The following is a 24,713-nucleotide window of genomic DNA, read 5'->3' on the forward strand; positions in this document are numbered from 1 at the left end:
TAAAAATGGGATGAAACGTCATTTCCATTCGCGATCGCATAAATGAATACAAAAGTGAACAGTTCTACGAAAGTGATACGAATATTTTAATACGCAATTTATGTAATCGCCGTCTGGAGTAGAAAAAAATGTACTTGAAAAGCACATTAAATCTGAGGGACATCAGACTGCAAAACAAAGATTCATGAGAAGTCGGTTGAAGAAAAAAGTCGGTAAAACTGCAAGCAACGGTTTCTTTTTTAAAAATATACTTTTCTTCAGTAATGTAAAATGAAAGAATTGGCTAAATCGTGTTTTTAAAAATGCTACAAAATGCTAAATTTCAAATTCAAAATCCTAAATGTCAATATTTTAAATGCTATAAATCACCATCTCTATGTATTGCTTATTAAGCAAGGTGTCCATGTTCTGGAAACTCAGGGGAGTTGGAGTTGTTCAGGGAAAAAACAGGGATTTTATTTTAAATCCTGGAAAAGTCATGGAAATTCCCTAGTGACAGAAATTTGAGGGGGAAATTCTCATTCTCCAGGCTGCAATGACCCAGTCTGGGAAAGTCGTATTGACCCGAAAATACTGCGACTCTGAATATCATGCGACCCCAACTTTTTGATTATGAATGTATGAAAAATACTTTATAGATTATAGGGTAAAAAACATGATTCAAACTCACAAACATTAAAAAAATTTTAAACTATTAAATTTATATCATGTTTACTAACAGCTTTTCTGTTGCCACTGTCTTGTCTGTTGCGTGATTTGCATAGCCTATTTTGAAACAGCAAGCAGCAATTAGAAGGGGAAATGTCAGTTATTATAATGAAAAGAGTTTTATGGTTGTAGTTCCTAAGCCATTTGTCAGCTAGCGAAGAATGCTGTGCAGCTGCATTACAAAGTGTTACCTTGTCTCATCTGTCCATGTCTGCTGACACCCACCTTCCCACCACAAGGTTCAGAAAGCCATGAACAAGAGCTAACTAAAGTGGCATAAGTGACACACTTCACAGGCATTTCATTTAGTTTTTCAACTAAGCGGAGGTTCAGGAGGCAGTAATTGCATGCGGTCTAACATGGCTTAAGTGTCACGGTTACGAGGCTGTGGTTTTTCAACTAAGCTGTTCCCGTCGCTGTAAATTTACTTCTTGTGTTTTAAAATACATTTCTTGACACGAGTCATGTATTTTCTGCGTTTGCAATTCACTGCCAGAGCAGCTATTTAGACTATTGACTCATTTTATTTGCAGAGTAAAAGATTAAACTAAAAGAGAAAAAAAAAAAATACTAAACTTTGGAGCAGATTTTTGACAAGTAATTTAATTAAAATACTACCCATCTTGTTAAAATTCATTAAACAGTTAATACAATTATGTTTCCCTCTGTCTCTATGAACTTTGGTTCGTGTCATCCTCACAGATGGCAGCACCGTGGTTTAGGCATGGTCGGGCAGAGAAATTTGACTTCGGGCGGGCTCGGGCGGGTAATTGTCCAAAATTTTCGGGCTCGGGCAATCTCGGTCGGGCATCAAAATCAGTTGATGAAATAAATTTTGAACATAAAATAGTCGTACTTAAGTTTGCATTGACAAACCTGAACTGTTTTTATTTATTTACTATACCGCACTGATATGAAAGTTAAACATTAAACTAAAAAATAGAGTGCATATTAATCTTGGAAATAAAGTGCTTATTAACTAAATTGTGTTTGGGTAGCTGCTTGAAGGTTCATTGTCACTGTTGATTGTTTGACCTACACTTCCACTGGTATCCATTTTGGTAAAATAATGACATGAATTAAATAGAAACAATTCACAACCACTTTCTGCAAATGCCACGCAACTACAATGTGTGTAATTAAAGTCAGCTTATAATCCTTCTCGCACACAGCAAGCAGCTCCACCGACCTTGAACACTACTTTGTGACTATTGAGCAGTGAGCATCCGCCGTGCGTACGCGCGCGCGTGTGTATGTGTGTGTGTGTGTGAGAGAGAGAGACGGGCGACCAGCTGCATCGTTAGTCAGCCAGCGAGAGTAACGGTAAATGTTGACCTTGACCACTTCCGCTTGCTGCAGGGCTCGCTCTCTTATATCTGTCTCCCCCTCCCACAAACACACTTGCTGACCGGGCACCTTCTTTATCTTATCTCTCACACACACTCACTTCACCGGCTGGTGCCGGGACGGCGGCGGCGTGGCATGTTCCTGCAGCTGCCGCGCGTTCCAAAAAAAAGAAGCTTTGTTTACTTGCGCCGTGCGGTATTGCCGTTTTCCAAGGTGCCCGATATTTTCGGGCACTGAAATACCCGCCCGGAATTTCGGGTATACTTGATACCCGAAACACTGCCCGAAATTTCGGGTACCCGACCATCCCTACCGTGGTTACACATTTCCGTTCCACGCGCCCTCCATTCCATTCACAAAATTACTCCTACCAAATGCTGTATACAGAGCTAAGGTGTTTGTACATCAATAATAATCAGGAAAATTATTTAATAATAATAATAATAATAATAATAATAATAATAATAATAAAACTTGCTTAGGAATATTCCAGTGAATTTTTATTACAGATTTATTTTGACACCCTGTTTAGTGATGTCGAATTTGCTACAAATATAGAAAACTGTTTTAACTGGGGAAGGTCAGGTAAGTGAAAATGGACAAGGAATGGGAAAGCAGGGAATATCTTCTTGTGCTAACAAAAGGGAACAGGCCATACAGCTTCGCCGACGACTATACTCTTTTAAAAAAAAACTACTTAAAACATTGTCTTTTTTTTTGTTTTTTTTTCTTTTTGTGAAATTGCTGGCTTTTAATCTAGCTAAACACATAGTTTGAAAAAAAAATACTATGTTAGTTTGAATTTGATAGTTTTAGAGGAATTAATAACATTTGTTTATAATATTTTGATGCCTTGCATCACCTGTTACAACATACCATCCACATCGACAGGCTAGCAAATGCCAGTGTACACTAGGTTTTTTAAATTTTTATTTTTGTGTCTCATTTTCCCACACAAAATCTGTTTCAAAATTCTTTACATAAAAACACTTATTGTTGTCTTTCATTATCGCTCCTTTTCACAAATTTATGTATTGCTTCTTATTTTATTGGCCTTAATCGAAGCATTATTGTTTCCATTTTAAAAAGTGACAATATGTGATATCAAGCTGTTTGTTTGTCCAATTATTCAGATAGTGATTTGTCTAAGACTAAGAAGAGCCCAGGAAAAGATGTGGAGGCTGAAACCGAAATAAAAGTGGACAAGGACGAGGATAAAAAGAAAGAAAAGTGGCAACCAGAAGGAGAGGAAGCATACATTGTTGAAGGCGTCGAAGGTAAGACATTTTTCATTAATTTCTTGTCACAAGAAACAACTGTGGTAAATCTCTACTGAAACTATACCTGTTAGGTAAATGTATGTTATTACAAAATAGCAATGTTGTGTTCAGAAAAGTTAGTTTGAATCGAAGACAATTATTACTACTGTTTTTATTGCATAATAGTTGCACAAATACATACTGAAATTTAGTTTTAAAAAAATCAGCAAATACTTTTTACTGGGAAGAGAACCTGTCAAGTCTTTATAAACATATTAAACTATCAGCACACTTTTAAGGATAAATACATGTCTGTAAAACAGCCCATAATGAGGGTGTGATAGTTGAAAGTTGTAAGTCGTTTTTCAGGTCAAGTTGTTGAGAAATAAATTGATTTAAGTTAGCAATTGTTGGTTTAAGTATCATTCAAAGTGAACACAGTAAAATGTATTTAAATAACATGCCTTAAGATGTTTTTCACCTAAAAAATCAGAATTACATACCTAGCACTAAAGGATTCCCATACCATTAACCTTAATATCCTTTTTTAAATACATTTAGGAGTTAGATTTTGTCATTTAATAAGCACCAAACACAATATTACTCTAAAATACATATTTTTATATCAAAATTTCTTCCCTAATATTTTCCCGAAGCATCGTCACCAACATGACTAACTTCTGTAGTTGCGAAGGAATCTTAACACAACAGCATCATCATTATTTCCCGAATGATGGTCTTTAATGTAACACAATTTTCATTGTTTACTTTCTGAAAATTTATGCACACATTGAAAAATGCACCATTTACAGCACTTTAAATTCAAAACAAATATTGATGGTATAAAAGCATTTATAAGCACTATCAAAAACAAAAAAATTTTTGCACTCCAGACCTCGCGGTCTAGCTCAAAAATCGGTCTGAAGTGGACATACATAAACACTTTCATGAATAAGTTGGTCGCTGAAGATTACTTGTGTTCCAGAAAAAATGTTAATGTCATCAATTTATTACTGAAATGTCTCACAGACCCCAAATTTATATACACATATTTTTTATTGAGACTTACAGAACAATCAGTCATCATGGCAGCCATCTTGTGACCACAAAAAACAGTACATGTATTATATACAACCTTTCTCACTTAATGGCTTCACTGATTACTAAAAAAAAACACACACATTGACTGTTTGCAGGTACCGAAGGATAAATATTTAAGGTTAGTTCTTAGTTAAGTCCCGTGGTTACCCATGAACTAACGGTACAGACTGAAAGACCACGTCCTTGTAACAAAGCCGCTATCATTCGAGCCTTGTATCGGGCTGTTACCGACGACTGTAGTTGAAAAATTCAAGATAAAAGTTTCAAATAACTAAAAAAAAAAGTTCATTATGTGCTGTAGGGCCAAGCCCAAAACCGTGAAATTCAAGTAACATTTTTCGAAAGTCATGCTGTTTGTGTTTCATAGGTTTGAGGAAGTCGATCATTGTGACGGATGAGAGGCTGCCTCCCGGCTGGAGCAAGCACACGATCCAGAGAAAGAGTGGTGGCTCTGCCGGCAAGTGGGACGTCTTTCTCGTCAGGTGAGTGTCGTTGGTTTTGTCTGTTTCCAAGTACCGTATTTACCCGCAGAAGGGTTACCCCTGTGTGACGGTCGCATCTATAATTTGGCTCGTAAAGATCCAAAATTTTCACCGTAGGGGTCGCCCTCGAACATGGGTTGCACTACAGAGTAGAGTTTTCATGTCTCAGCTTATTGCAGCGTAAGAAATTCAGCCCTGGGGTTAACGCTCGGTCGTCTGTACAACTAGAGAGGGAGGGAGAACCGTCAACACCACTGCATGGTCATACGCACTCACATAGACCAGTTGAAGGAGTTTCCCCTTCCTTTTTTTTTTTTTGTTAACACATTAGGCCCTGCCGCCCCGGGGCGGATACGCTGTATACGCGAATTGGGAAGGCTGTTAAGAGAGTTGGCTATGACGAGAGGCTGAGGGTACCCATCCCAGCATCATCACCAACCTCGTCCCTCTAGCTCACCCAGCTAACCAGACAGTTGGCTGTGTCCGTAGCCCTCGGACATTATCAGCACTGCTGGCGCCTACCCCGCTCTCCCACGTCACACCGGGACCCCTCAGTCACCCAGGGAACCCGTGGTCCGGTGGAAGCCTACCCAAACTCTACTAGCTGTCCAGGCTAGTAACCGGAGCTGTATCGCTGCTCACTGCATTGACTCATCATCGGGCTAGTAGGTTTTGGACTGTGAAAGGAACAGGACGCATATGTTACTTATATTTGTTTCATTCTCAAAGTTATTACTGGTAGCCTGATTACTCACCAGAGTTCACCAAGTTTCCGATGATGCCGGCTTCTTATCGACCGCTGACTTTTTGTCTTGGTGTGCACCAGGAGTGCATGTGTCTAGGTGCCAAAATGGCGCCATGTTCAAACTTGATTTGGCCATGCAGTTTGTCTTATGCTACTAGTATTTACGTATTAAAGTTGTTTTTTTTATAAATCCAACAATGGCATGGTTGTCCACATTCTGGAAAGTCAGGGAAGTTGGAATTGGTCAGGAAATGTCAAGGAATGTACGTGCAATCCTGGAAAAGTCATGGAAATTTCCCAGTAATAGTAATTTGAAGGGAGAAACATGCTCCATCTGCTATCACCCAGACTATGAAAGTATTTTTTTTTTTCAAATGCTGTTTATTTGCATAAAAACACTATAAGATGGCTTATGCAAATTTCTGTTTGAAAAAAAAGCCAAGTGAAGAGAGGAATGGGGCAGGTATGGGGATGGTGGAGGCTGGATTTTTTTATTTTATTCAGAAAATTGCAGAAATTATGTAAAATTATTTTTAAAAAAGTCAGGGAAATATTATGTTTTGGTTGGGGTAGGTCAGAATTATTTGGACAGCCTGAATAGTGTTTTCTCCACTCCTGATCTAATGAAGGTTGAATGATTTTTGTTGTTATGCTTTATCTGGTATGCCAGAGTCATTTAGATATTGAATGTTGGCCCCCCCTGGCTATCGTTGACGATGCTCGTGTTTGCTTGCAGCCCGGAGGGACGCAAGGTGAGGACCCGCGCAGAACTCCGACAGTACTTCGAGGAGCACAACCAGCCCTTCCCCAGCGAGCGCTTCGACTTCACGCTCAGTCGCAAGAAGGGCGGCAAGGTGTCGAGGTCTCATTATTCTGCAAAATCGTGAGTATGAATGATCAAACGAATTAGGACGTGATGTCTCGTTGACATCGAGGTTACTAGAGACGATGAGAGGTGATGAAGTTAGAATGGAGAATTTTGTGAGTGCATATGCGTGGGGAACCGGGGTACCTTTAAAAAAAATACACCGGCTCACTGAAACATGAAACATTTGCTTAAAATTTAACTTGCATCATCTTGGTGGAGGACAAGTGTTAAATCACTCAACATCTGTGGTCCGGACCTTCTTGTTTGTAATGTGCTTCCATTTGATAGGTTGGTCACATAAATATTGACTTCCTATGTGCTGATATTTCGACGTATACGTCACTGACAGGTTAAACCCTCCAGTTTCAAAATGGTGAAAGATTTTTTTTCCCCATATAGTCATTCTGAAACTTTTTTCGTGCAGCTTCAAAACCAGAAAAAAAAAAAAAACCGGAGTATTACGTTTACAATAACTTCGAAAAAGAAACAGCTTTACATCATTTGAAAACCTAACCTGAAATTTGACAAAAAAATTTATAACAAATTATTATTACTGGATTGCATGAGGAAGGCTGTAATCTGGGTTGTTACAAAATCAAATTTGAAAAGTAGAGATGCAAAGTTTATGCGAGAAAAAAAAAATTGTTAGTTAAAGTTATTCATAAAAACAAAAACCATTCATGAAAAGTGTGTTTATTTAAATATTGAAGTATAAAAAAGCACGCCAAACAATTAAAAATTATAAGTTATGCAACAAACACCATTCTTCAACTTTAAATAGAAAAACAAAATTTGTGATCCGAATAGGGCCCTGAACGAACGGATAACTGTTGTTGTGCAGGCCATCATTATTTAGTTAACTCGGCACTCGACAGTGAGTGCGCGTTGCTTGCAAACGGTGAGCTATCGATATTTAACTACATGTGCGCGCTCTATACGGGAAACAACATAACCAAACATGAATGACGCCAACTAGCGCTGGCTATAGTTTTATAAGCGGAACACTGCGGTGATGCAGACGTACAAATAAAAGTTATAACGTTTAAAAACGTCTTTAAAAGAAAATTTACACGTCAGAAAACTTCGTATTTCCATTAATAAAATAAGTAAGTGGTAATGTCCAAATAAATATTAGATTTTACTTTAAAATACATAGTTTCATACGAAAAAAATACCCACACAAAGCATGTGGATTCTTAATAGTGGGACCAAAAACATCATGCAATGTTTACGCAAAAGGTTTTTTTATCCAAATTTTGACGCCCTAAAATATGGGTGCGACGATTATGCAAGTGCGACGATTATGCCATAAAAGAGGGTATTTTTCCACATAATCGCCATCCGGTTCAATGTGTGTGGTGAGCCGTGGCTTGAGCTTCTTTATGCCCTCCTCGAAGAACTCTCCCACCAGCTCCTTCCCCCACTTCAGAACCTCTTTCTGCACCTTTTCATTGGTTGAAAATTAAATTCCACCCATGTGTGCCTTCAGGGAGGTGAAAAGATGATATATGAAGGTGCCAAGCCAGGGAAGTATGGGAGGTTCAGATTGTAGAATATCAAAATACGTGGTTTTAAGAGCAATACCAAAGAGAAACTAATGAGCTGTAAATTTGTATTTACAACAACATACCCTAGTAATAACTATTCTAAATAATTGAAATTACAGAATTAACGTTAGACTTCTTCAAAAAGTTATCACCGGAATGTATCTGTGAAATGTGAAATGTAACTTGCTTGAAACGAAAACCGACAGTAATGATAAACGTGGAGGAGGAACTTGAATGCTAATGTGACCGAGCAGCCAGTGTCGACAGTTGGAATTAACTGGAAAAAAAAAGTCTCGGCGGCCAGCGACTCCATTAGCGCCGGATTGCAGGATGTGCTGCACCTTGGCCTGCCTGGCAAAAGGACCTTCCACCATGTCGGCAGTTACTGGACGGTGTGCGTGTGTGCCGGTGCAGGTCGCGGACGAGCACGGGGGGCAAGTCCAGGCCCGGCGAGGACGCCGCGCCACCACCGGCCGTGCCGGAGGCCCAGGTGGTGGCCCCCAAGAGAATCAAGACTCTCCTGCCCCGCATCCGCACCCCGCAGCCGGACGCCGACTCGCTGGCCGGGGAGACCCCGCCCCCTGCACCCCCCGCACAACCCCTGTCGCAGCCGCCTCGATACTCGCCTCTGGTGGCAGAGGAGGGAGAAGGTACGTGTCGTCAAGACTTGGGAACACTATCCCGGTTTTCATCCTAACTATCTGCCTTTTTGATTTCTAAATTTTGGCTTTTTTTCTAAGCATCATATACAATTAGAAACAAGATCAAATGGTGAATTGCTATAAAACGTAAATGACACCGAAAATACATTTCAATACACCGTATAGCACCGAAATTCTAGTTAATACACCATAAAGCATTGAAATGAAACAAAAGTAATGAAATTATTTGGCATGGAGTTAACACCATAATATATTTACTTAATAGATTGGAAAATGTTTTGCTTTGTTATTAGTATTAAGATTTTACATAATATTGGTACATTTTTAAAACACACATATACTTGCAGATATTTTTTATATTGTTCTCAGTAGTTTGACATGCTTATTACAAATTATTTTATTGTAAAAGTGCATCATGTATCAGTCAAAATGACACTGTTTTGGTGAAGTAAGTATAATTGAACAAGTAAGTGTCGTATTTGTTGTAAATGGTGCTTATCTTTCATTGTGTTTTATGTCATCACTTAGGGAATAGTTTCACATCCTTGATGGGAAATGCGATGGTTAAGCGTTGTTGTGCTTGCTTTGCGCAGTGTTTGTGGGAGGCCTGAAGATCCAGATGGAGAACAACGCCTTCAAGTGCCCCAAAGAAGGCTGTGGGAAGACTTTCCGCAAGGAGAACCTACTGCAGGTTGTTATTTCTGGGCCCTACCATTGAAGTTTTGTTCGGGACGGATACCTGATTGACTTAGTTGTGGAAAAGGAGGGGATTGCATGTAATCCTACATCCCCAATAAAATTGGGGGAATGGGAAGACTTAATATGCTACTAGTTTTAGATATTAGATCCAGTCTAAGATATTAATAGTGATACATCCGTATATTAAGTATTTTAAAATTAAAAGAACCCAAAATTTTTTTACTTCAGATGTCATGTTATCCATTACAACTGTTAGCTTTCCTGAGATCTGCCTCTTTTTGCTGGTTGCTGTTCTAATACATGTTTACTTATGCATATTCATTGGCCATATGTTTAGTTGGTTAAGGGATTCTGTTAACAGTAAAATCTCATTGCAATGTACGTGAAAAAAAGAAAACACTTTTTTGGTACTTAATAATGAAAGTTACTGAATGTAAAACATTTTGGGACCTGAAACTATGTACATTGAAGTGAGAAATCCTTCACAGTGAGGTACTTTCTAATGAGTTTTTGACGTGACAACGTCTAATAAATCGAAGAACGCCGGCTGCACGCACAAAAAAGTGTTCTGTTATGCACATTGTCCCGTTTCACTCATTTTATATTGCTCTTGGCTAACCTGAAACTTCTAGCATTGCGATCGAGTCCGTGGCATAATTCTGTTTTCATGCATTTCAATGTAACATTTTCATTGCTCTTTGCTAACCCGTTCCTCCTAGCATTGCTGCAGAGTCCGTGGCGCAAATATCTCTCTTCCACTCGATTGGAACAACCATCGATTTGACTTTTTCGAGGCACATTAAACTTGAAACACTCTCATTCGTTTCCTACTTTTCCTATCATCGTCCTATCCTTAACAGAATAACACAGATTGGAAGAAGTTAAATAGCAAACATGTATAAAAGTTATAGTTAAAATAATCTCTTCGTTAAAGTAATAAGCATATTTGAATTAATGAGTGCAAATAAAAGTAAATTTATCAATTAAATTGTATATTTAATTTAACTCCTTCTTTGTATCCATACAAAATAGTGATAATTCAATAAAAATGATTCAATTTTATACATAAAAGTATGAAATCATTTCATCAATGTTTTGTTACGACGTTGTCACGTTAAACTATCATCCGTAAACCGACTTTACAGACAACCAATTTTTGTTAAAGTATTGAAGGATTTGTGGTGGTGTTGTGTGATGCCAGATGCACTTGAAGCACTACCACCCCGAGTACACGCAGTTTGTGGCGTCGACCCCGAATGTGGCGGACCTGGCCTACGCCCGCACCATCGGGGAGAGCCTGGAGGAGCTGGTGCCCCGCGCCCGGCCGGTGGCGGACGCCGCGCGCCGGAGACCGCCCGCCAAGGACAAGCCCCTGGGGCCACCCGTGCCCCGGAAGCAGGTCAAGAGGTGAGCTCGCTCTCCGAACCCTTGTCATGGCAATTCTGCCGCATCCAGTTGTTTTTGTCGTTTGAATTGAATTTTGAACTGAATATCTTATCTATTCATGACTACCAAATATTTTTCTAATAAAATTTTAAATTAAAGACAATATTTTTCCTTGCTTAACTGTTTGTTAAACTTTGTTAACTTGCTTGTTTAAACTGGAGAGACAAAGCGTGGGTCTGCCCCGCCAAAAAATTCACTCATTTTATTGACAATGAGAGGTACAAAAATATATACACATGGAGGAGAAAATTTGAATACATTAAACAAGAAATATTAAGAAATATTAATCAAAATAGTGTATTATTAAAAAATAAAGAATGATGTGTGTGTGTGTCTGTGTGTGTGCCATTCACTTAACTCCATTTTATAAAGAAATAAACAAATAAATTGGTTAGAAAAAATATGTCTTGAAATCTTCTTACGGTAATAGGTTGTGCTGAATTTTTTTTTTCTAGAATTTATTTTTTTACAACTTTAGTTATTGTAAGTAATGGAAAAATTAAAATGAAACATTTAAACTTGTGATAAGATTAAATTAAACTGCGACAAAGGTAGCTAAACTGTAACTGTGGCAACCAAACTGCGACAGCGACAGTTAAACTGCGACAGCTTCAAATAAACTGCAACAGCGACAGTTAATGCGACACCGAAAACGTGACAGCGAAATTTAAACTGCAACATCGACAACTAAACTGCGACAGCGACAGTTAAACTGCGACAGCAACAATTAAACTGCGACAGCTAAACCGAGACAGCACAATTTAAACTGCGACAGCGACAGCTTAACCGCGACAGCTAAACTGCGACAGCTAAACTGCGACAGCTAAACTGCGACAGCGACAGTTAAACTGTGATTGCGACAGCGACAGTTAAACTGCGACTGTGACAGTGACAGTTAAACTGCGACAGCAACAGTTAAACTGCGACTGCGACAGCGACAGTTAAACTGCGACTGCGACAGCGACAGTTAAACCGCGACAGTTAAACCGCGACAGCTAAACTGCAAAAGCGACAGTTAAACTGCGACAGCTAAACCATGACAGCTAAACTGTGACAGTGACAGTTAATACTGAGACAGCGACAGCTAAACCGCGACAGCTAAACTGCGACAGCGACAGTTAAACTGCGACTGCGACAGCGACAGTTAAACCGCGACAGCTAAACCGCGACAGCTAAACTGAGACAGCGACAGTTAAACTGCGACAGCTAAACCATGACAGCTAAACTGTGACAGTGACAGTTAATACTGAGACAGCGACAGCTAAACCGCGACAGCTAAATTATCGGCTCACAAAGTAATTGTTTTCCTTCTTTCAGGGATGAGCCGGCTTGTGATGGAAGCAGCATGAGCAGTCTTGCATCTTCATCGAGGCTTAGCTCTGGGTAAGTTCTAACATATTGGTGCCCATGTGTGGATTGATTCATCTTATCCTGTGCTACTCTGCTTATTATGCAGTAGGAACCATACACAGAGGTCTTCCTTTTCTTTTTCGTCAAGGGTTCCGCTTACCTGGGCACACACACAGAGTTTGCAGTTTCAGGACACCCCTTACTCAAGATATCAGAGTGGGGTATCTGGCATTGCTTCCAAGATGGCTATAAATTACAGTATATCATCAGTTTAATATATATTCAAGATCATGAACTGAATGTAGGTATTTTTACCCAAATGGTTTCACAATGTTGTATTTGCAGTTATGTAATTTTCAACTTTTGTAAATTTTTATTAGGGCAAGCTTAAAACTGCTATCAAATTTTGTGATTCAAAGTTGGTCCGATTTTAATTTTGATACATTATTTTATATTTTCCCAATTATAGAGCAAAATTTTTGTTTTTCTGTAATTATCGAGTCAACTCTTGTCGTAAGTGCGGACGGAATTCGGAAGGTCTGGGAGCCTCGACGTGGAGTCTCAAGCTGCGGTGGAGAGGCCACCGGATGCTCCTGCGACTCCGGACGTGAAGGACTCGTCTTCGCTGCAGACCGTCATGGAGACCGCGTCGTCGCAGCCCGCTTCGGCCACCGCACCGCCTGTGTCCTCCATCAAGACCTTGCTGCCCGTTGTCAGTGCGTCCCAGACTCCGCCGTCCCCGCCCCAGAGGTGAGAGACGTCTCGCTGGCTTCCACAGTTGGAGAAACACAACTTATTTTTTTGTTTAAATAAAGTTTTTTTACTTTTGAACCAGTTTGAAAAAATTGATATTTGACTCGACACTTGAATTTTGAGATGCTTGCAATCCAACATAGTTTTGGAGGTCTCATTTTTTAGTCTTCTTTACTTATAGATTTGTCATAAAACATTAAAAGTTTTTATTCTATTGTTTATTCAACTAATTTAATTTTTAATAAAAGATGACAGTTTTGCATGTTCCAATTAGTTGCTACAGTTTAATGAGTATCCTATGAGTATGCATGTAGACCCTGCCTCAGACGGGAAACTACATGTCGATTTTCGTCTTCATGTAATGGGTGTAAAAAGTCACACAAGTTTCTGTAGTTTTTATCACTTGCGTGACTTTTTTTACAGCAGCTATATCTCTTGAAAGTACTGTCTGTGGTGGAACAACGAATGCAGGAGAGGTATAGTTGCTATACTTACGGAAGTACCTTTCAAAGTTCTAACTAATAGTAATGACAAGAAGACAACCTGGTGATTGTGCTGATGTGGGGATGTGTCTTGCCGCCAGCAGCAAGGAGGACGCGGACGCGGAAGCCGGCGCTCTGGAGGGACACAAGCTCCTCGGCTCCCCGTCCCGTGCCGGCGCGACGCACGGTGGGCACAAGGCTGCCCGCGGCGTGCGCAAGAGGAACTTGTCCGGGCCCCCGCTGGACAGCGCAGCCAAGAAACGTGAGTGCTTCTCCTGCGGCCGGCGGTCCTCGCCAGGGGTCGCAGAGCGTACTTGGACGATTTTGAATTTTGACGTAGTGTTGAACTGTTGAAAGTCTCACGTCATGTACGACTGAAATAGTAATTACATAAGTTAATGTTTTCGAACATGGTCATTTCAACAATAATAGTGGTTAAAACCATGGTATATTCCCCTATTTTAATAATTACGTAAATCAATTTTAACTAACTAATTCTTGTAATTGGCACACAAAGTTTAAGTAAGCTCGAATAGTGCGCCATAAAATAACGAAATGAAAAAAATCATCTCAAATAAATCAAAACCGAAATGATTAACGTTTTCTTGATGCTGTTACGAGAACAATGTACCTTACATCAAGGGCCAAGTATAATAGAAAATACTAACAAATAAATTTTGGTTCAAATGAAGCAAGGATCCTAACTTGCTCAATTCTGTCAGCTCAAGAAAACAAACTAAATCAGATATACCTTCAAAATTTCGTATTCAACATAATGAATTAGTATGAAATTAAATTCACTAATATAATTACTCAGACTTGTACTCTGTGTTTTAAGAGCTAGACCTCTGGGATTAAAGTAACCCAAGTTCATTATTAAATCAAGCTTAACAAGTGAGTTAAAAAAATATGTGAGAAACTCTTAAGATCATAAAGTTGAATTGTACTGTATTTATATGTAACGGTTTGAATTACAGTATTAGTGTATAAACTATATTTTAACAAATTTAAAATTGCTGGAATACAGTTCTTTAGAATGAATTTCGGTTTGAATTTCGGACAGTCATACAAAATACTCTCTGTGAAATACAGAATATTTAGGAAAATTATAGTATCTCAATCAATCACTGTCTTACACTACATCAAAGTTTTAAACTGTTCTCCACATGACGGTAATCCACGTCATGAGTTGGGGTCATCTGCTTTATCCTGGAATCAAATGTTGAGGTGAGGTAGTGATCCAACGTTGAATTCAGCTGAGCCGGGCAGATTATTGGGACGATCAAACCAACTGATGGTCCTCCTTCCTTCCTTCCTTCCTTATCCTGGACTCGCTCGGTATTGGTGAACCCGTTGTATTGAAATCGCAGCCTCTTCAGAACTGTACAGTTAAGTTTAACTGGCTTGCCGGGTTTATTCCAAATTGAAAGTAGATTTGTTGTCCTCTTCGGTCCTAATTGGTGATTAGTGAGGTAACATTTCTTGAAATTTCTCATAGAAAAAAACCATAAAAAAATCCTGGTGAAAACCTGGAGTTTGCAATTTTGCAAAAAGTGTGGCCACTCCCTATTTAGGGGTTTGAGGGTGTAAGCCACCGAGGGAAACAAGTTTCTGTACACATCGACGACGTGCCATGATACGTAGGGACACCTGCATTTCGCGAATACATTTTGTGTCAAGGTATTTCACAAAATATTGTAGCTTTTCTCCTGTGCTTATTGGCTGAGGTCGGGGAGAGGTGTCGTCCCGCTCTTGACGGGGCCAATGAGAATGTGGTCACCGTACTGCTGCACCCTCACAATTTGCCATGACTCTTGGTAAAAGCTACAGTGTTTTGTGAAATACCTTGACATGAAATGAAATTGCGAAATACAGATGTCTCTAATGATACGCGATGTCGGCAGTATGAGTCGTTGGGTGTGCGCGAGGCGAACGAAGGCGGATCGTCGTTTGCAGGCAAGCTGGAGTCTGTGGAGGAGGAGGGGGCCGAGGCACCGGAGGACGAGAGCTGCTCGCTGGACGGCTTCAGCCCCGCGGCCCGCCCCCCGCCCCGCAAGAAGCCCGTCGTCGACCTCCACAAGCTGGACATCTCCGTCGACGGCTCCGGTGAGTCCCCCCTCAGGGAGCGCACGCGTTCTCCTACGATGAGTGCGAGCGACTTGCTTCCCGCAAGCTCTTTAAATTCCTTTCAAGCTGGTAGGGGTAAGTCGGGGCGATGACTCGTCAGGAAGTAACAGAAAGTGCCACACTCTGGAGTGGGGTGTTAAATGAGGGAGGAGGGGAAATTACAAATAAAAGAGGAGCAGGGACGGCCAAGTGGCGGCCAGTAATATATATATATAGTGTCTTTTCCAAAATGATTTATACACGGATATTTCTTTATATGTACTAATTTTACCGAAATAGTGCCATTTTGTAAAATATATGGTGCACGTTTACAATAAGATAATTTGTGATAGGTATGCTTTTGACAGAACTAGTCAAGATATAAATAAATCTGCGAGTGATGGTGTGTATAGAAAATAATGTATGGGAGCAGACATCAGAAGTGTGAAAATATGATTTACTGATAAAAGATGCAACTTAAAGGTAAAATTAATATTTTCCTATCTGTTAAAGTACGTAATTTTTGGTCCAAATATCATGCTGACTAAATTAAGTTCATTGAATTTAATATATCAGAATTTAAATTTTTGTGATATAAGTTAAGTTTTGCAAAAAAAAATGCTGATTAATCTCGTGATTTTAGTGGAATTTCGAATCATTATGGTGCATTAACTTGCAGTTCTGTTTTTAATGGTGCATTGACATGCTTTTCGGTGTTATTTCGGTTTATCACAATTCACGGCTGAAAAAAAAATTTAATTTACTTTTCAACAAATTTTGGGATTGGTGCCGTAAATCCAACTGTAATGTCTGGGACTTCGCCAATCCTTCTATTCAAACTAAAAAGTGAAAAATAAATATTGTTTAAAAATACTAATTAACATGCTTTTAAAGCACATCAAACTAAAAAGTGAAAAATAATTTTTAAAATAAGCTTAAAACAATGAATGAAAAATACTAGTATTATTGTGAAAAAAAGCATGGGGAGCTTTGTTCCATATTTATCGTACATCGAGCGTCCGATGGTAGAGCAGCCGACATGTCATTGGAAGGCTCTGGGTTTGAATCCCAGTCCGGGCTATCCGAATTTTTCTCTCATATTCTATACACTCTCATTGAGAAGGTCCTTTCCGCATCCTTTCTCAATCCGTATTCTTCCCAAAATTTATGTTATGTAAATGTAGTACACTTCAAGTAATAATTAATCCGTAACTTCCATCCTTTCCTGCTTCACAGCATTAATTACGTACAGTATGTAAGACTTATATTGATAACGTTAAAATCTTTGAATGGCTTCTAAAATCGAGATTTGACTATCAATACAGCTGTACACATTAATAATTTGGAAAATAATTACAGTTACTTATAGTTATCACGGACTTAATAGTAGATTAGAACAAATAAGAGTTTAAAAAAATTTAAAAAAACATGCTTTTATAAATAAACCAAATTAAAAATTAGAAAATAAATAATAGTTTAAAAAAACTAAAAAACACGCTTTTATAGAAAATCCAACTAAAAAATAGAAAATAAATTTTAATAAATCTGAATTAAAAATAGTTTAAAATAAAAAATAATGTATGTTATTTAAAAAAAGCCTGGGGTGTATGGTGTCAATAGTTATAATTATTTTATTGACAGATATGAGTAGAAGGATTATCATTTTGATAATATCTTAAAAAGCACCCCACACTTTTTTTTAAATAACATACTTTTTTTTTACACTATTTTTAATTCAAATTTATTAAAATTTATTTTCTATCTTTTAGTTGGATTTTCTATAAAAGCGTGTTTTTTAGTTTTTTTAAACTATTATTTTTTTTGAATACTTTCCTTTATACAATATCATAGGCGGAATCCAGTTTATGCCAGTAGCGTTACTGCAAGCTACGACAGTTAACAGTTTCCCCCTTTTCTCCATGAGTTGCTGCATGTTCACATTTACAACCTTTTTCAGCTAGAACTAGCTGCGAACAATTGTAGGCCAATTGTAATCCACTCTCATCAACATCGTAAATAAGGTGGGGCTGATTGTGAAGATTCATGTTGTCTAGAGTTTTTCCTAACAATTCAAAGTGTGCACTAACAATTTCCTTATTGAACCTCATGAGTCTGCCGTAGCTAAGATTCTCGGCCTTTCTTAACACAATATTATTTCTTCTCATGAAGCCATAAAACCAGTCTTTGCCCACTTTCTTATTAGAGAAAGGATGGCAAATTCCTTTCTCATCGCATATCTGGAAAGCAAATGAGCAAATCTGATTCCTAGTCAATCCGAAATCTACTTGCTGCAATCTAATCACCCTTCTTTTTAAATCTTCCTCTATATTAGCACTTAAGACCGCATTACGCCCAAGTTTACGTTCCGGTGTTCTGTCCCCTCTTTTCAGCCAATCTCTCAGTGTTATTCTAGGGATTTTATATTGTCTTGAAGCTGATGTTACAGACGATCCTGATTTTATTTTTTGTATTGCATTCTGTAGATCTTCTGTTTTCCATTTTGCTCTTATATTTTGGCATTTCTTCCCCATTGCAGCAATATTTGCATCTGTAATATGGAAGAAAAATATTGTTACCCTCTTCATAAACTTATTAACGTCACAATGACAAATTCAAATTAAAACTGCTACCACTAAAATTCACACCATGAAATATTTTATTCAAATAAATTAAGTAGGCCTAATTAAAATTACATTTTCACAACACCAAAAATAAGGTTACAGTGGTTAATGAAGAATAACCTTTAACCAGAAGCTGTATTTATTATTGGCTTTCAAAATACATAGTTACAATGAAACAAATGTGGCGCTATTTTCCTAGTCTCTCTACAAAATATAAATTATGGCGTAATTGCCCGCCGTGTATGTGGTGATATTTCCCGACATGACTTTTTGTTTTCAAACATCTACTGAATATCCTTACATGCCACAACAACATTGGTTCATGACTTTAAAATGTACGCTTTTAAAAACTGAATATGATGACATATAACACTAACAATGAAAAAGTTGATTTCTAAAAATAAAAAAGGCTTACCTGAAATGGCGCTGAAAATGTTTTACTTTTTATTTACTGCCACGCGCACTCACTAATGCAATAACAAATTCCTTGCGACTAAACCGCTTACTGGAAGTGGACGAGCAAAAATGGTGAGGGGGCTGTGACCTTCGTTTCAGGATAGATACATCCCACACCATCTACCGGTTTTGCTGGAAACTACTTGTACAATTTGAAATGGCGTTATTGCCCGCCTGGCGTTATTCCACGAAGTTACCCTATACAATTTGTGGTTACAATAGGGCTTGTTAGTTTTATTTTAATACTGAAGTTGCAGTCTGCAAAACTAGAAGAAGGTTTTTTTTTTATCACTGTCCTGTGTTTAGAATATAAATTGAAATTTCCTAAATATATATAATTTTAATGAAAAATTATATTTTTTTTCTGTTAATACATATATTAATGGCTTTTTTTTCCCCAATCGGTTTCAGTCAAAGTTTGTATTTCAGATTTTAAAACTTGACTGTAACAAACAAATACAATTTTTGGCCCTATATAGTTTGTTATGGTTTGTTAATGTTTTGTGTAGTTTATTATAGGTTGTCATAATCATCTCAAGCTGTCAAATGACATTTGTTGCTCTTTGCTCAGGTTTTTTTTATTCACTTTTCGAGTGATGCCCAGCCTTAAGACAAGATAGTTGTTGTGTTCGTTTGTTTTAATTTGATGTGCTGCTAGAAAATACCGTTACCATTTTGCACTCACCGTAGGAAAATGTGCATCTATTTTATACTTATAATAAGTGTATTGTGGAAGTTATAAATTATAGATATATTTTTTTTGCATGGCATGTTCAATCTGATAAAAAAGATGATGAATGTTTTCAAGTTAAGAAATAGTTGGAGCAGCAATCTAATGAAAACAGTATTTTTTCCTATTGGTTTTGGCATAGTGTATGTAATTTTCTCCCAAATTCCTCTTATTTCTTGAAGTATTTGTTTCACACTGTTGTATAACACATCCTTATTTGTTTAAATTTCCATTGCGAGGTAGCACTAATTAAAAGTATGTTTGAAAATAAAATTTATAAATTTGCCTTTTTGCATGCTACATTTTAAACTGTAAAGTCTGGGAACGAAATCTGCAAAATTGTTCTTTCTTCACGTGCTGAAATTTCAGTGTTAGTTCAGTACTTCAGTGTTGCTAGTGAGAATGATAAGGCTGCGCTCTGATTGGGCTGTTCATATCTTCTCTGTCAGCTGAGTGTATTCTGCTCGTGTGTAAACCGGCCTTAATGTTAACGTAAAGCGGTTGTGTATGTAGGTATGTCACAAGTTTTGGCTTGTCGAATAAAGAGCTCAAGCAACGTCTAGCGTAGGGATCCGCTCACATCCTCAGCACTTTTGAAGTGCTGATAAGCAAGTAAACCCTTCTACATAGAAGTGTGAACTCATAGTTTATACCATTTACCAGAGACAGAATGCATGGGTGTATAAAATTTCATGCACACAACATTTTCTGAAGCTGATGAACTGAAATAGAACAAAATATTTATGATTCCAACTGGGTTTTTGGTATGTAACTTTGTTGTCAGTTACACACCTTATTTTTAATTTTTCAATGTGTTGTACACATTGTAGTTTGAAAAAGTTGATGGTTTAGTTTTCTAAATATGTAGTGTACTTTTATTTATAGAATGCAGTAAATAATACTATTGTCATAATACTGGGCATGGGGCCAAGAAAAGATACATGGAACAGTCTTTTTTGCCAGTTTGAACATGTCAGTACTTGTGTTATTGTTTCGTAAGAGTAGCTTGTGAGTATGTGTATAGTTTGTGTGTATCTCGGTCTGGTCAATCCTATCGCTCACTCAGTCCTCGTCACTTGAGAAAGGTTGGTTTTTCCCCATTATTAATATCATCCGTACTTGCTTGGTATGGGTTTTTAATTTTACTGCTTCATTTATCTCTGTTCTTAGCTTCTTGATTTTTATTTCTAATTCTGAAAAAAAGTCATGAAAATGGTTGTGGGTTCAAATCTTTAAACAAACTGTAAACCTGTTTTTATTACTTTTACTTTTACCAGAGCCAGAAATGAAATCTTGAATCTTTCAAATAGAGCCAAAATTATGAAGGAACGTAAATAAACAGTTGCTCGTGATTAGTGATTTAGTTATAATGAAGTCCAGCTTAGTGATTAATCTTTTTCAAATGTTATATTCTGTGTAAAGTTATAAAGTAAATAATCTTGAAAAAAATTAAATTTTGAAAATTCTGCATAAATCAGCAGAATTGATGTTTGGTTTACGGTACTTTACAATTAGCATGGGTAATTGAGTTGTAAAGATGCTAAGGTTAGTGCAAACTGAACTGTATACACAAATCTTTTTTAGTAACATTTATTCTGTTTTTGTAAATACAAAAAATTACTGATTTTATATATAAAATTGGTAAAAAAAAAAATTCAAATTTTGGTTAAGTGGAATCCATACTTTCTCCGATTAATTATTGTGTTGTTTACATTATTGCTTTGTAATGACACCACTTAATTTACACCTGAAAAAAATCCATTCTCATTCTAAAAAATACTCCTATGTCACTGGTTCTGTGAACTGGCTAGAAAATAGAAATATTTGACTTTTTCAAGTAGTAGTAAAAAAAATTGATATTTTACGTTATTTTATACACATACTAACAAAAAAAGTTACTTAATTATTGTAATATTGTTTCATATCTTTTTAAAGAGTCTATGCAGACAATTATTTTTAGTCCTTGAATTATAAAATTTGAGTTCTTATACTGAGGTGCAGTGTGCTGTGAAACATGGTGCACACAAACTGCACATGCATGCACGTCTCTATATAGTATTGTATCGGTACTCTTATTCGTAGATTTTTATGTTTTAGCAACTGAGTAGCTAATTATGCATGTAGTTTGATGGTACTTACTGACTTCCTTAACTATCCAGCCTCATTAATTTAAATGGTGTGGAATTATTTTAATGCAATTATTTTTTTTTTTTTTACATTTGTGCATATCATGCATGTGTGATTACATTGTGTAGTTAGATATGCCTGTTAGAAGGCCCACTGCATTTTTGACAGTTTTGCAAAGTGCTTCTGCCTAGGATTGGGCTGTCAGGTTCATGAAAGCACATACATGGAAACTGCAGCCACTTGTATCAAGCTTCAGTATTTTATCGTGGTTGTTTGGTGAAAGTGTTTACTCTGTAGTGTAAGTACTAGTTAGTATTCCTTAAATAGAATACATGAAAGTTTTTTCATGGTATATTATGAGTTCCCACTTATTATTGGCTAAAATATAAAACTTTAGTTATGTTTGATATTCACGTAAATATATGTGTCATTAACTACAGTTGTGCATGTTGCATGCTTTGGGCCAAAATGCAAAGAAAAAATGGTCACAATATGCTCAATTTTAATCTATGTTTTTGGCCTTCTTCCTGTACTACCTATCTATAAAATGGGTAAATTGTAAGTTTACTTTTACATTTCAAGAAATGATCTGCAAAGCAATACTGTAATATTTTACAAACTTTTCTGTATTGAGTATTGCCATTTTATTTACTACACCATTTAAAATTATTATAGACTGCTTGGAAATATAAATTATATAAAAATAAAATTTCACACACTTTGTAATGTAAAATTGAGTTACCCATTCAGATAACAACCAAACACATCTTAAATAGGATCATTTTACTAAGGTTAGTTTCAAACAATGTGAATATTCAGTGAAAGTGTTAAGTGCTATACCTAATTAAATTTTTTTTAGTTACAAAATCTGAAAATTAAATTTTTGTTGGGTTATTCGTAATTGATGTACTTGGGTGTTAACATTCTCTTGAAATTTATACTGATCTCATTAACATTTGAATCCTACTTGTACAATGCTTATTGGATACCAATTGGGTTTGCAACCCATTTCATTTATTTTGAATGCACTTACTTATTGCTTCAAGCAATATTACATTAATTGGACCAAGTGCTGATTAAAGGAATGGTATGCGCATCCCTAATACAAAAAAATCTTCAGTACAACAGTGTCTTGTTAATAAGCACTGATGCTATCATGAATAATAATTTTATCCAAGACTAATTTTAGTATTTTAATTGTATTTTATCTTCATTTTTTTGTATTACTAAAGTGAATGGGGCATCCTAGAGTATATGTACATAATGGTCTGAATAACACATGTTTTGAGATTAAAGTACATTTAATGAAAAATGGCATTAAATGCAATTAATTTATTGTACAATTTTTAAAAATGTGTCTAGTATTTCGTAATTGAGTTGATACAGCAATTAATTATGGATTTTTTTTTTTGTATCTGCATTTAAATATTGAAAAATTCTTCATGTCATTTTTTATTGAAGTAAAACCAGCATAAATTGTTACACCACATGTTAGGCCTTGTTAGAATGAAAATTGAGAATGATTTGAACCCACAGCCTCATGCTTTACAAAGTGTCATTTTGCAGTGGTGTGTGAATACTACCCACTTATGAATAATTCTTTGAGTGAGATTTGGTTCTCAACTGGATAGAGTTCCTCCAAAACCGCTCACATGGAACGGGGTGGATTTTTAAGTTTACCTTTGAAAGCTGGATTGGACATGAAACCTTCTCTGAAAAACTCGACAGGGCTGGAAAATTGATGTACGACAATGTCTCCCTTGTTGAACCATCATTTGTAATACAGTTTAAATTGGAGGGCACTGCAGTGCTTGTTCGGTAAAATATTTTAGTCCTTGAATACGTACGCCTGTGTGAATATAAGTTTTTTTATAGTTTGAATCTAATTTAAGTACAGATATCAAAATATTCTTGAATACAAACATCAAATTAAAATAACAAAAGTTATGATAGTTTAAAATTTGTATTTCAACAAATACTTTTATACAGTTTTGTGCAGTTGCAATAGATATTTCACATTAATGGTTATAAATATTAAATACTAAAATATAAATATGAAAGAGATAGATCCTTTTGAGGTTTTATTTACAATGGTAGCAATATTGTTTGCTTGTTTTCAGCTGCAGTCTGAAATTAGCAGAGACAAAATTTAATGGTTTTATTTTTTAGCCAATTTTGTTTATACATAAAGGTAACATATATTCAACAAATATATTTAAATCTTTAATGATGCATATTTCACCAAAACAGGGTGATTTTTACTGATGCATGATGCATTTTTACAATATAAATAGTCTAATATGTAATAAATATATAGAGAACAGAACTACTCAGAACTATAAAATATATCTGCAAGACTTTGTATGTTTTCAAAAATGTACCAACCTTGTAATGTAAAAATGTGTTACTGATAATAACTGTTGCAATATAAAAAATAAGAGTAAAATTTATTTTTTGCAATCTATTAGTGCATAAATTTAGTTACAAACTTTATGCTTAAAAAATTACATTGATTGAGTTTAACTTTTTTTAATTAAGTTCTGATTAAAAATGCTGATTAATTTCATGATTTCTAGTTGCATTTTGGTACTTTTTGGTCTATTAGGTAACTTGAATTTTGGTTTTTAATGGTGTATTGTCAAGCATTTCGGTGTTATTTCTGTTTTTGCGCAATCCACCATATAATCTTGTCCATAGGAATGAGCCATTCTGCTGTTCAATGTGTACACTGTAATGTACTGAAACTGGCTGTGTGTTCGACACTGACTCGTAATGTTGTTAGTTACATGAGGCGCTATGCAACGGCTTCTCTACATGTGAATACAATCGAATATTTGTTATTTAAAAATTTATTTGAAATAGATTTCAAATTATAAGTGATTTGTTTTGATATTTGAACTTTTGAACTTTCACACGGGCCTATAGTAATCATTAGCGATTGATCACAGATGATGTCCATTATGAAAAGACGTATAATCCCATTTTGATTGTTTTTTATTATTCCCTTAAATGGTATCTAAGATTTAAATTTTAAAGTTATTTTATTGTCAGTGAGTTTCAAGTCCAGTGCAGGTTTGCAGTGCAGTCTGTGGACACTATCGTGGGAGAGGGTCGGTGAGTGAGAGTGCACAGTAGCTCCCGAGGACTGTGGTGGGGAGGGATCCAAGCCCCCGCTCTTTCCCCGCTCTCCTCGCCCCGACGCTTCTCTCTCTTCCTTCCAACCC

The 24,713-nt window shown here is 36.7% G+C and overlaps 1 protein-coding gene across 1 annotated transcript in view; it reads left to right on the top strand.

Annotated features, from left to right (window-relative positions):
* Positions 1–24,713, top strand: part of LOC134532296 (PHD finger protein 20-like protein 1) — a 60,886-nt gene that overhangs the window by 21,540 nt on the left and 14,633 nt on the right. Inside the window, 10 exon segments of the mRNA XM_063368715.1 lie at positions 3,189–3,332; positions 4,783–4,897; positions 6,379–6,525; positions 8,472–8,707; positions 9,313–9,410; positions 10,620–10,825; positions 12,182–12,247; positions 12,752–12,964; positions 13,551–13,711; positions 15,406–15,555. Coding sequence (XP_063224785.1) covers positions 3,189–3,332; positions 4,783–4,897; positions 6,379–6,525; positions 8,472–8,707; positions 9,313–9,410; positions 10,620–10,825; positions 12,182–12,247; positions 12,752–12,964; positions 13,551–13,711; positions 15,406–15,555 — 1,536 coding nt within the window.

This window comes from Bacillus rossius, chromosome 5 (assembly GCF_032445375.1).
Source record: "Bacillus rossius redtenbacheri isolate Brsri chromosome 5, Brsri_v3, whole genome shotgun sequence".
NCBI lineage: Eukaryota > Metazoa > Arthropoda > Insecta > Phasmatodea > Bacillidae > Bacillus > Bacillus rossius.